Source organism: Crinia signifera, chromosome 4 (genome assembly GCF_055691185.1).
Source record: "Crinia signifera chromosome 4, ASM5569118v1, whole genome shotgun sequence".
NCBI classification, from domain to species: Eukaryota; Metazoa; Chordata; class Amphibia; order Anura; family Myobatrachidae; genus Crinia; species Crinia signifera.
In genome coordinates, this window is record NC_139220.1 from 136,496,291 (window position 1) to 136,511,462 (window position 15,172).

The 15,172-nt window shown below is 42.4% G+C and overlaps 1 protein-coding gene across 1 annotated transcript in view; it reads left to right on the top strand.

Annotated features, from left to right (window-relative positions):
* Positions 1-15,172, top strand: part of TRHDE (thyrotropin releasing hormone degrading enzyme) — a 619,915-nt gene that overhangs the window by 435,904 nt on the left and 168,839 nt on the right. Inside the window, exon 7 of the mRNA XM_083182555.1 lies at positions 574-639. Within this exon, the coding sequence (XP_083038681.1) occupies positions 574-639 (66 nt within the window). The remainder of the gene's footprint in view (positions 1-573; positions 640-15,172) is intronic.

Here is a 15,172-nt window from a genome sequence, read left to right on the forward strand (position 1 = left end):
TTTTTCACTGCTTTTTGACCCTACATGTGCCGACAGGTGGTATTTCATACCCTACCATCCACTAGGGTGTGGTGGGAGAATAAATTAGTGCAGCGGTGATTGACATCATCGCTGTCCATACAGGCTGGGCATAGTCGCCCAATGTGTATGGACCTTAACTTTATCATTTATTAACCTTTAGTAAATATACTCTTTTAGGTTGATTTTTCATTCATACGTAATATGTGTCTTTAGGCTGCATATACCAATACCCAAGTTGCTACATAGCTTAACATCTTTACTAGATTATTTTTACTTATTTAACTTATTTGCCTAAGAAATACAAATAAACATATTGTATTAATATATTAATGCTCATGTTACCATTCAGGCATTACATTAAACAAATAAGTTAAGTTACAGTATGGGTGTTACATAAAACAATGCTTCATAAAAACAGCTTCAGGTAAAACATTCAAAGCATTCTACTGAATTATTGCATTTAAAAATCAGGCAGCTGTATTTGCATAAAAAACTGATTCTGAATTATTGTCACAGGGTCTAAAATACTAACTGATCTATTTTTATCCACAGGGGGCAGCCTTAATTCGGATGTTGGCTAATTTTATGGGTCATAAAGTATTTCAAAGAGGACTGCAAGTAAGTTAAAACATTGATTTCACAAATTTGTAGAACTCTATTGTACACAAATGTGGAAAAAAATTCTTAATGGAATATTAACAATACTGTATATAGTAAATGCAAATGTCATCTTACATATGCTAACGGTCAGAATGATACAAACAAAGATGTTTAGATCTCCCTGATTCTATAAAAACCTGATGTTTCTAGAGATCACTAGAAAACAACAAACATCATTATCCAAGCATCATCATGTTTTTTGTCAAAACTTCAGTTCTGAAGAACCTTTATCAAGACAAGAATAAAGAAGACAACAATCCAACAGGTATGGAGACAGGCAGGAAGTAGACTGTCCATATCTGTTTTATTGCTGTCTTCATTTTTCTTGTCTTGATAACGGTTATACGGAACTGAAAAAAAACGTTGTCATGGCGATGCGTCTACACTTGTTGTGGTCGGTGGTCATGGAGACGGTGACGCGGTGGGCGCGCGCTGGTGACGGAGTAGTGTGCTGCCTGGCGGGAAACGTGACCATACGTACACGGGTGAATGGGGATATAAGGTGAGTGTTTTGTATGTATAAGTAATGCCTGATGACGATTATTAAAATCAAAACGTTGCATTAAATCTCCTGCTCCTGTGATCCCTTCACTTCCTTCCGTGTGCTGCAGTGGCTGCTTGTCGAGCAGCGTGAGCATTGTATATTGGCCCTTACCGTGGGGTTACTGCTGGCACCGGGATCCTTCTACTGTTTATGGGGTTGTGCCTGACCGTCTGGACTGTATATATATATATATATATATTTATATATGCAAGAACAGGAACTCCAATATTAATAAGCAGACGATTGCAGGTTTATTCAGAGCAACGTTTCAGGCCATGCATGATGAAAATGCTGATTAGGTATTGAAATGTTGCTCTGAATAAACCTGCAATTGTCTGCTTATTAATATTGGAGTGCCGTGTTCGTGTTCTCGTGCATAGGCGTGCGCACAGGGGGTGCCGGGGGTGCACAGGCACCTCCTAATGACTGGCACCCCCCCGCACAATTGCAGCACCTCCTAATAACCACCAGCAGCAGTGCTCCCTCCTCCGGCCGGCTAGTAGTACCTGCGCTGGGCTGCTGGCCTGGCTGGGCTCCTCAGTAGCAATCAGCACGAGTCGAGTCAGTGTTCAAAAGGGGGCGTGGCCATGGGGGTCCGTGATTAGGCCACGCCCCTGCCTTTTCCTGTGCCCGGGTAGATCACACTGCAGCTGCAGCGGCCCTGCCTACTGTTCTGTCATTGTGGCAGGCTCCCAAGCTGGCTCCTGGCTGAAGCCTGAAGGTAATGTGTGCACTGCAGAGACTGGGGAGTGTGACATTTATTGTGAGGGAGTGGGCTGTGTGTGAGAATGTAGTGAGGGGGGGGCCTGATTCAGGATCACTCACTAAGCAACAATCTTTTGCTGCTTAGCAAGTAGAACACCGCCCGCAAATAAGTGTAAAAACTATAATGTCCCTGCTGTATTGTTACCTGCCTAGCTGATGCGGTGACCAGTGGTGCCACTGATGGCTGCCTAGGCGCTGTGCAGCTCAGCACGTGTGTGTGCCCTGTGTGATAACCGTACTGTCCCTGCTGTATAAACCGTACTGTCCCTGCTGTATTATCTTATTCACGGCACCACTGGTCGCCGCAACAGCCAGGCAGGGCTGTTGCGGCAACATGGATAAGATTTTTTTTTCTTTGGTTGCCTAGGATCTGTGCTGCTCGACACGCACGTGTTCCCTGTGTGATAACTGTACCGTCTCAGCCTATATTGTTACCCACCTGGGGGTCCAGTGGCGCAGCTGATGGCTGCCTAAGCCCTGCACAGCTCAGCGAATATATGTTCCCTGCGTCTATATCCCTCAGGGTACATCTAGCGTATACATATAATACATATATTAGTCACTATGCACTGTGTAATATGAATATGGGTCACTATGTGCTAATATTAGTCACTATGCATGCACAGTGTAATGTGAATATGGGTCACTACACTCTGTGTAATGTGAATATTGGTCACTACGTGTGAATATTGGTCACTGCGCGCTGTATAATATGAATATGGGTCACTACGCACTATGTTATGTGACTATGGGTCACTATGTGTGAATATTAGTCACTATGCGCTGTGTAATGTGACTATGGGTCACTATGTGCGAATATTGGTCACTGTGCTGTGTAATGTGAAAATGGGTCTCTACGTGCGAATATTGGTCACTGCGTGCTCTATAATGTGAATATTGGTCACTGCGCGCTATATAAAGTGAATATGGGTCACTGCGCGCTGTATAATATGAATATGGGTCACTACGCGCTGTGTAATGTGAATATCGGTCACTAAGTGCGAATATTGGTCAGTACATGCTGTGTAATGTGAATTTGGGTCACTACATACTGTGTAATGTGAATATGGGTCACTGCATGCTGTGTATAGTGATAATGGGTCACTACATGCTGTGGTCTTTACCGCTGCTCTGCCGGACCGATGATGAGGTGAGTAGAATTAAATGGGTGAAGGGTGTACAGCGTGTGGAACACTTATGTGGCATCATACTGTATGTAATAGCTATTACAATGTGTGGTATAATATGTAATGGGCATTATGGAATGTGTACTGGGCATTATTGCATAATGTGCAATGGGCATCACAGTGGGAGGCGTAATGTGTAATGGGCATCACGGTGTGAGATGTAATGGGCATCGTGGTCTGGGTCAATGTGTAAGGGGCATCATGGTGTGAGGTGTAATGGGCATCACAGTGTGAGGTGCAACATGTAATGGGCATCACAGTGTGAGGCGCAACGTGTAACGGGCTTCACAGTGTGAGGTGTAACGGGCATGACGGTGTGAGTCACAACGTGTAATGGGCATTACGGTGTGTGGTGTAATATGTAAAGGGACTTACAGTTTGTGGTGTAATGGGAATTACAGTGTTTGGTATAATGTGTGTGACATAACATGTATTGGTCATTATGGCATGTGGGTGTGTGACGTGTAATAGGCATTACAGTGTGAATTTTTGGCACGCGCCTTCAGCGCACACTGTCCCTATTATCCCTATTTTACAAAAATTCGTCAAGCCCTGGCATAATGTCGAATGTCCATTACTGTGTGTGGCATTATGTTTGATGGGCATTATGGTCTGTGGTATTATGTGTATTGGGCATTATGCTGGGTGGCATTATGTGTAATGGGCATTACTGTGTGCGGCATTATGTGTGATAGGCATTATGGTGTGTGGCATTATGTGTAATGGGCATTACGGTGAGTGGCATTATGTGTAATAGGCATTATGGTGTGTGGCATTATGTGTAATGGCCATTACAGTGTAAATTTTTGCAGCGCGCCTTTGGCGCGCACTGTCCCTGTTTCTCGTGTGTGTGATGGGAATGATTAATTCTGAAGCCCATATACATAAATAAGTCACCTTCTATTTAGTTTGCATTGATGCCCAGTAGGCATGACGGACACGCCCAGTAGGCGCCCCTCCAATGGTGCACCCCCTAATAAAATGGGCTGCGCACGCCTATGTTCTCGTGTATTTACCATTCACAGGGGCACCCAGCAAGTACCTGATAAAGTGGCTGTGCCGGACGCCTTTTGTTTTGTGTGTATGTATGTGTATATATATATATATATATATATATATAGACGTCTATATACGTCTATATATATATAGACGTCTATCTTGGAAACTCCTGGCAGAGAGCAAACACGAGCGGTGTAACATCTTCCCTGGAACTCTGAGAGACGCCGGCTGTCCGGAGAACCAGGTGATCCCGTGCAAAAACATCTGAAGCGGTGATTATTACTTGTGGAATGCAGCTTTGCCAGTGAGGATTGTATATATATCTAGTGGTATTCAGCCCACTGCTGAGGTCAAACTCGGTACGAGTCCTTTTTATTGAGTGTTTTTTACCTTGTTTTTTAAAAATAAAAAAAACTTTATTGCACTATTGGGCGCCCCCCTCTATCTTTCCATTTCCTTTAGAATCTTGGTGCTTGGGATAAGCACAAAACAGAAGGGGAGCGACGGTCCAATATTATCTAAGGACAAGTGCAGCTTACAATTAACTCTGTAGTGCCTGGAAGACTAGTAATACCGGCACAAGAGCCCTGATATTCGGGCATATATTTGCAAGTGTCAGCGCTCCTTTACCAACAACCCATTCGATATATATATATATATATTTATATATATATATATATATATAAAAAGAGGAAAAAATAATTTGACAGCGACCAAAGTTGTGCAAGTTGACCCACTTAAAAAAGATGAGAGAGATCTGTAATTTCCATCCTACAGATGGAGCCTTCTTCAACTAGCCTTCTCTGGTGAAAGTCCATGTTGCCCAATGACAGCCCTAAAACATGACAGATCTAGAGAAGATCTGCATTGTATTACGTGTATGTAGATGTCTTACTGTGGGGAAATATTTTAAACATCCCTTGACTGGTAACAATGTTTGGATTCACCATAAAGTTACTTGTATTACTATATTTATTAATTATTTAATTACCTGTCCCTGAGCACTTAGTTATGTGGGAAAAACTGACTGCACTTTAAGGGAGGGCATGGCCAGACATCGGGAGGCCTTGCATGCAGCCATTAGTACAGGTAGGCCACAGGCCACAGACTGGCCACTTTGAAATATATGATAATTCACAACATTCCTACCTCTTTGAGGGGTGTGATAGGTCGGGTAAACTTTTACATTGTGAATCCAAGTGGATCTACAAACTGGGCACCATTCATCCCCAGGGGTTAAATGACAGTCTAGGTCTCCACTGCGTATCCAGTATGCCCCGAAGACTAAGTAAAACCCTCAAAACATTGGCTTGAGACCTGTGTCGACTACTTTCTATTTTATTTATTATTTATTATCCGAGTGCCGCTGTCATTTTTGTGTGTATACATATATATATATATATTTATATATATATAATATATATTATTGATACAGGTGGTAATAGCGCTGATATTTCCCCATATATATTCTCTAATTGTCCCAGATTTCAGATCCCCTGAGTTCCGTACAGACACTATCCCTCTCTTTCAGGGTGGCAGCTCCTTCTCCTGTTGGTTTCTGTTCAGGGAAACCTCTGTAGAATCTAGAGAAAGGGGGAATGAGATGGGCGCCTCCTAGTGTAGTATTTTATTAATTCAATGGCGGTTCCCTCCACCACACAATGACACAACGGCACCCCACACACAGAGAAGTACCGTTTTCAGTGGTCTCCCACCACTGTCATATGAGCAAAATTTAAATGATATTGTTCCTCTGGCTTTTTCAGATATCCCAATGACCTTCTTCTCTCCTCACAGATATATCCCCAGATAGTAGATATATGGGGGAAAAAACATAAAAGGCAGACAAGTGTAATATTGCTAAGACACTTTTAGTGTCACTGCAAAAAGACAAATAAAATGCGTACAATGTTTAAAAAGATTTGGCGCTTATCTGATATGGCTTCCATATGGCTCAGTCAGTCTGGCATCCAATCTGGATAAAAAGCATCAACTCAACGTGTTTCTTCCTTGCATGAATTGCTCTGGACTTCCTCAGGAGTTATAAATCTCTGGGGCTTCCTGTCCCCTATTTATAGTACTAGTAATTACAGAACAATCAGCTGGATTTCCCGCTTCCCCTAGCCCTTGTTTCCGGTTTCCGTGCCTTGGCATGTGCGTCACCGGAAGTCCGTAAAATTACGTGACTTCCGGTTCTTTTGGAATGCAAAGTGCCAGATCCTCTCAGACCCTTGCGCTATCATATTGGTCTTAGAACAGTGTAGCTGCTCCTTCTAATCCCTTTACCCTAAGGCCTAGATGGTATGTTCTATTGCCGGGGGAGCACAGTGCCGGGAAAACACGATGCGCCCCGGACTTCCGGTATTGTTGGAACGCAAACTAGTTCCTGTATCCGGTTCTTTTTTTGTGCACTGCATACAGTTCTCCTCCACTTTTGGGGAAACACGATGTCAGGAAAACACCATGTACTCTAAACTTCCGGTATTATTGGAACGCAAGTCCGTTCCTATATCCAGTTCTTTATGAACCGCTAAAAATTCTCCTCTCATTGGTCCCAACTCAAATGAAGTTCGGAGCACCTGCATCGCTATCACCATGGAGACCTCTCTCAACGGCCTCCATGCAAACCTCAAACAACATATTTCAGCCCGCAGATACATAATGTCCACACATTTTGTTGGTCACAGTACCAGTCTATGGGTGCGCGTATCTGCCATGTACTACCTTCATAAAATGCCATATACATTTAATTTTACAACATCAGAACAACAAGAGAATGCATTTAACAGTACAATAAACCTGGGATATATTCCCTTTCTTAGTAAAGTGCATTCAGTGGAGGAAAGATTAACTTAATATAAATACAATATGGAAAAAGGGTCAGAATGGGATTTGCATATTACAGTTAACTCAGTAATACCATTAAAAAAACGGTACTCTTTACCTAGAAGGGCGCCCATCGCGGTGATCGCGGGCATCGCGGGCAGTACATTAACGGCCGCGACGCGATGCCCGCGATCACCACGATTTCCCATAGGGGTCAATGTTAAATTTAGTGGTGACCGCGATTTTACATTCAATGCTTCAATGGCCGCGATTTGGACATAGTAATCAATGTTAAATGGGCTACAGAGCCCAAATAGGCACAATTAACCCTTAAATGTCCCCCCAAATTTTTAACGCCACCCCACGATCCACGCCAACCCGAAGCGTGGCGAGCGCAGCGAGCCCGCGAGGGGCGGCGGTATGCGTCCTCCAACCTTTTCATGCCCTACTATCCACGTCGGCGTGGAGTTGAGAATAGAACAGTGTGGCGAGCGCAGCGAGCCACCGCGGCCCGAAGCGTGGCGAGCGCAGCGAGCCCCGCGAGGGGACGCGGATACCTTCACAGTTATACGCGTCCCCTCGCGGGCTTCACAGGTGTCCATGGCGACGCGGACACCTGTGAAGTCCGCGAAGGGACGCGTTTACCTGTGAAGGTATCCGCGTCCCCTCGCGGGGCTCGCTGCGCTCGCAACGCTTCGGGCCTCGGTGGCTGGCTGCGCTCGCCACACTATTCTATTCTCAACTCCACGCCGACGTGGATAGTAGGGCATGAAAAGGTCGGAGGACGCAAACCGCCGCCCCTCGCGGGCTCGCTGCGCTCGCCACGCTTCGGGTTGACGTGGATCGTGGGGTGGCGTTAAAAAATTTGGGGGACATTTAAGGGTTAATTGTGCCTATTTGGGCTCTGTAGCCCATTTAACATTGATTCCTATGTCCATATCGCGGGCATTGAGGCATTTTACATTAAAATCGCGGTCAATCAGCCTTTTTAACATTGTTCCCTATGGGAAAATCGCGGTCATCGCGGGCACCCGATTTTTATGTACCCGCGATTTACCCGTGAGGCCCGCGATGACCGCGATTTTTTACCCCCGACGCCCGCGATTCCAATCGCGGGCGCCGTTCTAGGTAAAGAGTACCATAAAAACTTTAGAAACCATTAAAATTATTAAAAATATATCATAAAAGTACATTTCATAGGAAAGGGGCTAATTCATAATTATCATTTAACCCATTAGACACTAGAGTGCCTAATTCATGGATCCAAAACATCTCTCTTCTTGAGAGGAGGTTCTCTCTATCCCCTCCTCTAGGTCCCAGGATAACATGTTCCAACACTCTGAATTTAAAACCTTCTACACTACCTGCATGGTGTTGTTTGTAGTGTCTGGGGACAGTGTGACTTTCTATTTTATTCTTAATTCCTCTAACATGCTCCTGTATTCTCAATTTCAGATGATGTTTGGTCTTTCCTATATATTTCAAGCCACATGGGACTTCAAGCATATATATTACCCAGTTCGTGTTACAGTTTACCAGACTTTTCAGCTTGTATTTCTTCAATCCATTAAAATTACTAAAATCCCTAAAATCCGAGTGTGCAAATTTTCATATATTGCACTTGTTGCATTTAAAAAAGCCTGTTACTTGATCCCAAGGTGTAGACTTCCTTCCCTGCTTCTTTCGTGGAAGCATACTTGGTGCTAGGGAATCATTGAGATTCCTAGCCTTCTTAAAGACGAGGTCTAGTTTCATCGGTATTATTTTACTTAGAATAGGGTCCGTCTTCAGGATCCCCCAGTGTCTTGTTAAAATTTTTCTGATGTTCATTTCTTGGGGATTGTAAATTGTTATAAAATTAATACGTATATATGTATAAAATAGAGTGAATTAAGAATGGAAATTACATAATTAATTTATTTAATCATCACCTGGATGAAAACATTAGTGCAGATGTTTTTATTGCAAAAAAAAAGTATTTTAAACGTTCAGTGATTTCTCACTTTTCATGCACTGTGAACCACAAGGTAGTTGAAGAAACAATTAGCTAATGATGTTAAATTTAACTCAGAAAGGAGACATTTTTAGAAAAAAAGAAGAGATTATTTGACAAAAGACATATTTAGTGCAAGGAGGTTAATTTGTTTGATGTTTTTAAATAGGACTTACAGTATAGGATTGTAAAAATATAATAGGTAACAATCTTTTATGTTTTTTTTTTTTAATGGCTCTTCACCTGTTGGTATTGGTACCAAAATAACATTTGTGCATCAACATAGTAACCAATCATTTAGATTTAATTTATCTTACTGTTGCCTAAAAATTAAATAAACTGATCTTTAAATAAATAAATATATTAAGTAATTTGGGAATTGCATGAAATGATAAACAACAGTAGTACTAAGTATATAAGTTGATACAGGTGTTTAAAGGATTATAGAGACCTACCCAAAATGCCATGGTGTCATACGTATTTAGGGCCCTATTCTGGTTCACTCTCTGTGGCAAATTCCTTCTTAAATGGACAAAACCATGTGCACTGCAAGGGGGGGGGGGGGCAGATATAACATGTGCAGAGAGAATTCGATTTGGGTGAGTTATTTTGTTTCTGTGCAGAGAAAATACTGACTGCTTTATTTCTACACTGCAAAATAGATTGACTTTGAAGAAAAACCCCACCCAAATATTATTCTCTCTGCACATCTGCCCCACCTGCAGTGCACATGGTTTTGTCCATTTGAGAATGAACCAGAATAAGGCCATTAGTTTCAACCCTAAAATAAAAGACCCTTACTTAAACTGGCCATACATCTACAGATTTATTGTCAGAGCTGGCTGGTTGGAACAAAAACCTGATAATATCTGGCTTACTGTTTTTGGCAGTTTTCAAGCATTTCAAAGCAAAAGGTCAACTGTGATTTGCTCTCATCTATGACAAGGTTTTTGTTCCAACTAGCCACACCTGACAATCAATCGGTAGATGTAAAGTATGGCCAGCATTAGTTTATATAGAAATAAATATATATTTTAATCATATATTTTGCCAACTAATTTTTATTATATGTTTAATATTATAAATGAATTGCATTTGAGTATTTATTAAAATATACTGTAGTAAAATTAAATTTATAAACAATAGGTATTTTGATATTTGAATGAGCTGATAAGAGAACATATAAAGCATGATCTTGTACCAGTCACATAGAAGTATTGAGGATTATTGAAAGGCCCTAATAACTAAAGAAATTACTATTCTTTGGTCACCACTCGACACAGTTTTTTTGCACATTTTATTGACCAGTAATTTGATATATATATACAGGTCGAGTATCCCGTATCCGAATATCCGTTATCCGAATTATTCCGAAATACGGACATTCCAGAAAGTGAAAAAAAATTATTTTTTTGCTAAAAACTCACTGGGGACATATGTAACAGCATCACTGGGGACATGATATGTAACTGGCACTATATATGTGCAAGACAATGATTGCTTGGCATTCAAATTCAGTGCTGAGATAGTACACACATTTTGTTTCATGTTTTGAAACCTTGTTTTTTAAACAATTAAAATATGTTTGTGTGTATTTTATGTGGTAATAAAATATATGTGTGTGTATATTATGTGTTTATACAGCATAAATGCAAGATACTTCAAAATACATCATTGAAATATTAAAATATTCCGAAATACGGAATAATCTGTTATCCAAAATTCTCCTGGTCCCGAGCATTTTGGATACGGGATACTCAACCTGTATATATATATATATATATATATATATATATATATACATATATATATATATATATATATATATATATATATAACGGTGTGGATAGGTGCGGCACTCCCAACAGTAATAAAGTACACGAAACTTGTGGTAAGTTTAGCAACGTTTCAACGTCATTTATTAGACGTTTTCATCAGGCATAAAGTCAGAACAAACATTACATACCTTTATACACCACAGTGACTGCTGATGCTGCACACGCTGGCCCATTTCCGGGTCCCACAAACGTGACGTCATCAGTATGCGTTAAGTGCTCCCATCACCAAGACAATTAAGACTAAAACAGTAACAGATACGTTTGAGGATATTAATAACGGGAATCAAGTCCACATTAACAACGATATACGAATGCAGTCAAAATGCAGATGCAAAACAATGTAAACAGTCGTACATCTACATGTCATATACAAGTCAATGTCAGTGTCCTAGCGAACTAATAGCGCTGCAAAGCTGCTAGACATCAGACTAATCGGGCAACAAGCTAAACGATCACAGGGCAGTAATCAATTATCAATAGAAGCGTGCGGTTAAATGCGTACGCAACGCATAATGTAGAATATAGGAGGAATGCCAGATGTATAAGGAGTATTTATTTGCGCGTCATGCAGCTTAACCCCAAATGCTCATTGAGGCCATTAGGTGCAATGGTCCCCAATCGGTGAATCCATCTGGTTTCACACTTAAGTAATTGTAGACCCCTATTGCCCCCTCGGAGATTAAAGGGAATATGGTCTATCATGCGGTATTTTAATTGAGGGAGGGTGTGTTTCATGGTCAGAAAGTGTTTGGGTACAGGTAGGTCACACTTCCCTCCTCCCAGGGCAGCCCGGATGGTAGAACGGTGTGTGGTAATCCGTTCTTTGAAAGTCCGCTCGGTCTTGCCAATGTATGACAAGCCACACGGACAAATCAATTGGTAGACCACGTATTTAGTATAACAACTTAATGTGTGTCTAATGGTGAATTTAGTGCCCTGTTGGGGATGGTAAAACGTATTGCCGGGTATCATGTATGCACATACCGTGCAGGTACATCTGATACAGCCTCTGTGGTTAGGTATGGCAGTATTATTGAAACCCGTGATGTCTGTTTTAACGAGTAAGTCCCTTAGGTTGGGACCCCTTTGATAACAGGACATGAGTTTGGTATTGGGTATATTCACATCCCGGTCACTGGAGACTATTGGCCATAGTTTTTTGGATACCGTATTCACAGTAGTACTCGCTGTAGTGTATTTGGTTACCCAAGGGATAGTGGGTGGTGTCTCGGATTTATCTCTAGATGACATAAGTTGTTCTCTGGTGACCAGCGACACACGGTGTCGAGCTGCCAATAAATCCTGTTGTTTGTACCCCCGTGCTCTAAATCTGCCCATGAGAGCATCGATTTGAGTATTGGCTTCAATCGGGTCAGAGATGATACGTTTCAAACGTACCATTTGTGAATAAGGGAGGCCTTTCACCAGGTTACGTGGATGACAACTGCTACCATGCAACAGGTTATTGCGGTCAGTTTCTTTTTGATACAATGTTGTGCCAATGACACCGTTGTTAAGGCCAATGGTAACATCTAGGAAACTAATACTTTTTTGATCGCACGTCATGGTGAGTTTTACAGGGCTAGTAGATGCGTTATGTTTATCAACAAACGCTGTTAATGTTGTAATGGGTCCAGACCAAACAATAAGCAAGTCATCAATAAACCTGCGATACAACAAGATGTTAGCTGCAAATAATGGGTCACTAAAAAACAAAGCCTGTTCAATATTAAACATATAAATATTCGCATACGCAGGTGCTGCGTTAGACCCCATTGAACAACCATTAATTTGTAACCAAAATTTTCCATCATGAACAAAAAAGTTACGAGTAAGGACAAAGTCCAGGAGTGACAACATAAATGACAAATCCGGGCCACAGTAATCAGGTTGTTGATTAATAAATGATTCCACCGCTCGCATACCGGCCTCATAGGGAATGATGGTATATAGGCTTTTAACGTCCAGTGTTACGAGCCAAGTGTCCTGATTCAAAGTTGGTAATGCGGCAAGGGCATGTAATAACGCCGTAGTGTCGAGTAGGTAATAAGGTTGTCTAATGATATATGGCTGAAAGATAGCGTCAATGAATACTGATATGCGTTGGGATAATGAGTTGCGGGCCGCTATAATCGGGCGTCCAGGGGGGTTGGTAAGGGACTTATGGATTTTGGGGATGCTGTATATTACCGGGGCTACCGGATAGTCAGGCAAAAATGCATCCATAAGGTTTTGTTCTATAAACCCATTATCTACCGCTCTCTTGAGTAAATTCGCCAGAACTTTGGTGTACTCAGAGGTAGGGTCACCAGGCAGTCTCTTATAAGTGCTAGAGTCTGATAATTGATCGTCCAGTTCGGATTTATACATAGCGAAGTCCATCACCACAAGCGCTCCTCCTTTGTCTGCTGGACGGAATATAAGGTCTTTATTGTTGGATAAGTTCCTCAAAGTGATGCGATCCGCTGCGACCAGGTTTGTATGTGGGGTAGCAGCATGTCGCAATTTCTCGTCGACCTGCGAATTCAGAAGGCGCATATAGGTCTTGATAGAAGGGTTAGTAAGTTGCGGGTCAAATGTCGACCTTGGCAGTAGTTTTTGTAGTTGCGGAGGGATGGTAGTAGTGGAAGAATGTTGGTTTGTACGTTGTGATTGTACAGCTTGATTTTTAGAGAAGAACTCTTTTAATTTTAATTGTCGACACAATGCGTGTCGTTCTACTTGCCAATCAAGTAAGTCCATGTTAAGGGAGGGCACGAATGAAAGTCCCAAAGACAATATTCTGTCCTCATCTTTAGTAAGTTGGTAAGATGATAGGTTTACCACTAGATTCTTGTGGGTATCGGTGGTTTTGTTCCAGGTTGTCTTTCTCTCCCACTGCCGCCCTCGTCGAGTGTGCTGGCGTTGCCTGCGATATATCTCTGGCGGGTAGTTACGGCTAAAGGGCCAGTAGGTTGCCGTCTGCCACGTCCCTTTCCACGTCTAGGTGCTGTTTCGGTCTCACTCGCGGAAGAATGGTTGTCACTCGATTTATCAGAGGTGACGTATCCGCGGTAGCGATTGCGTCGGAAGAATGGACGTCTGTCATTTGTGTTGGAGGTCGTCCACATATAGACTGTATTGCCCTCATAGTCAGCGTCAACCTTCTCACGTTTTTCTTTTTTGAAGCGTGTAAGTTCCCTTTTGTATGACGTGATCTGGGCTGAGAGTTTTTCATACCATTTGGTATCAGGATCTGTCTCTAGTGTTGGTTTGTGGATGACCTCAAATTGATCAATTTTGGCTTTTAGAGTTGCCGCCTCTTTGGTGGTGAATTCAATGATGAGGAGCATCAAATCAAACGAGCATTTATTAAGGGTAGCCACCCAACGCCTACAAAACGTAGGGTCCTTCTTGCCCAAAGTTGGAGCATTTTTGATGCGGAGACCACGAGGAATTTTCATCGCTCGGTAATAATCACTTAATGTCATTGCGTGAAATAGCAAATCGATCTCCCTTTTCTTATGTTTAAGGAGATCTCGGTAGAGGGTTTCTGTTGTTGGGGGTTCCAATAGCTCATTCATCTGGGGATCACATAATATAGCCGCAGCTTGATCCGGGGTGAAAGAGTTGATGTCACCGATTGGATAGTCTGGATGCAGGTAGCCGGTGGACGTGTTGGTACCTTCCATGTCGACTGTTGCTGTTGAGCTTGCACAAGACCAGAAATATTGTCCAACTTGGATTTATATGTCCACAGTATCTGTTACAACAAACATACGGGAATATGCGCACAGCATCCAATCACGGATGGGGCATAGGATTCAGATAATATGTGGGTGCCTTGTCAAGGAATCCAGGTTACCACTCCAGACTCCCGATAAGTAGATTGGACGGATGACCGGCACATCCACAGCTCCGACGCTAGGTAGGTAATGGTTGGGTGCCTTCACCAGTAGGAATAGACAACGGTGTGGATAGGTGCGGCACTCCCAACAGTAATAAAGTACACGAAACTTGTGGTAAGTTTAGCAACGTTTCAACGTCATTTATTAGACGTTTTCATCAGGCATAAAGTCAGAACAAACATTACATACCTTTATACACCACAGTGACTGCTGATGCTGCACACGCTGGCCCATATCCTTGTACAAAACTGCACTCTCAATACTCCTTGTGCAACAGCTGGGGTGTCAGAGAAGCTCAAGTCCCAATGATTTCCCATCCATGATCAGGAAACCGACTTCCTCCTCTGGCGTCATCAGCACCTGCCCTCCGCCATGGGGCGGGGGCCGATGACACCAGAGGAGGAAGCCGGCTTCCTGATTATGGACTGGATTCCTGGCTGAGCGTCTGAAGC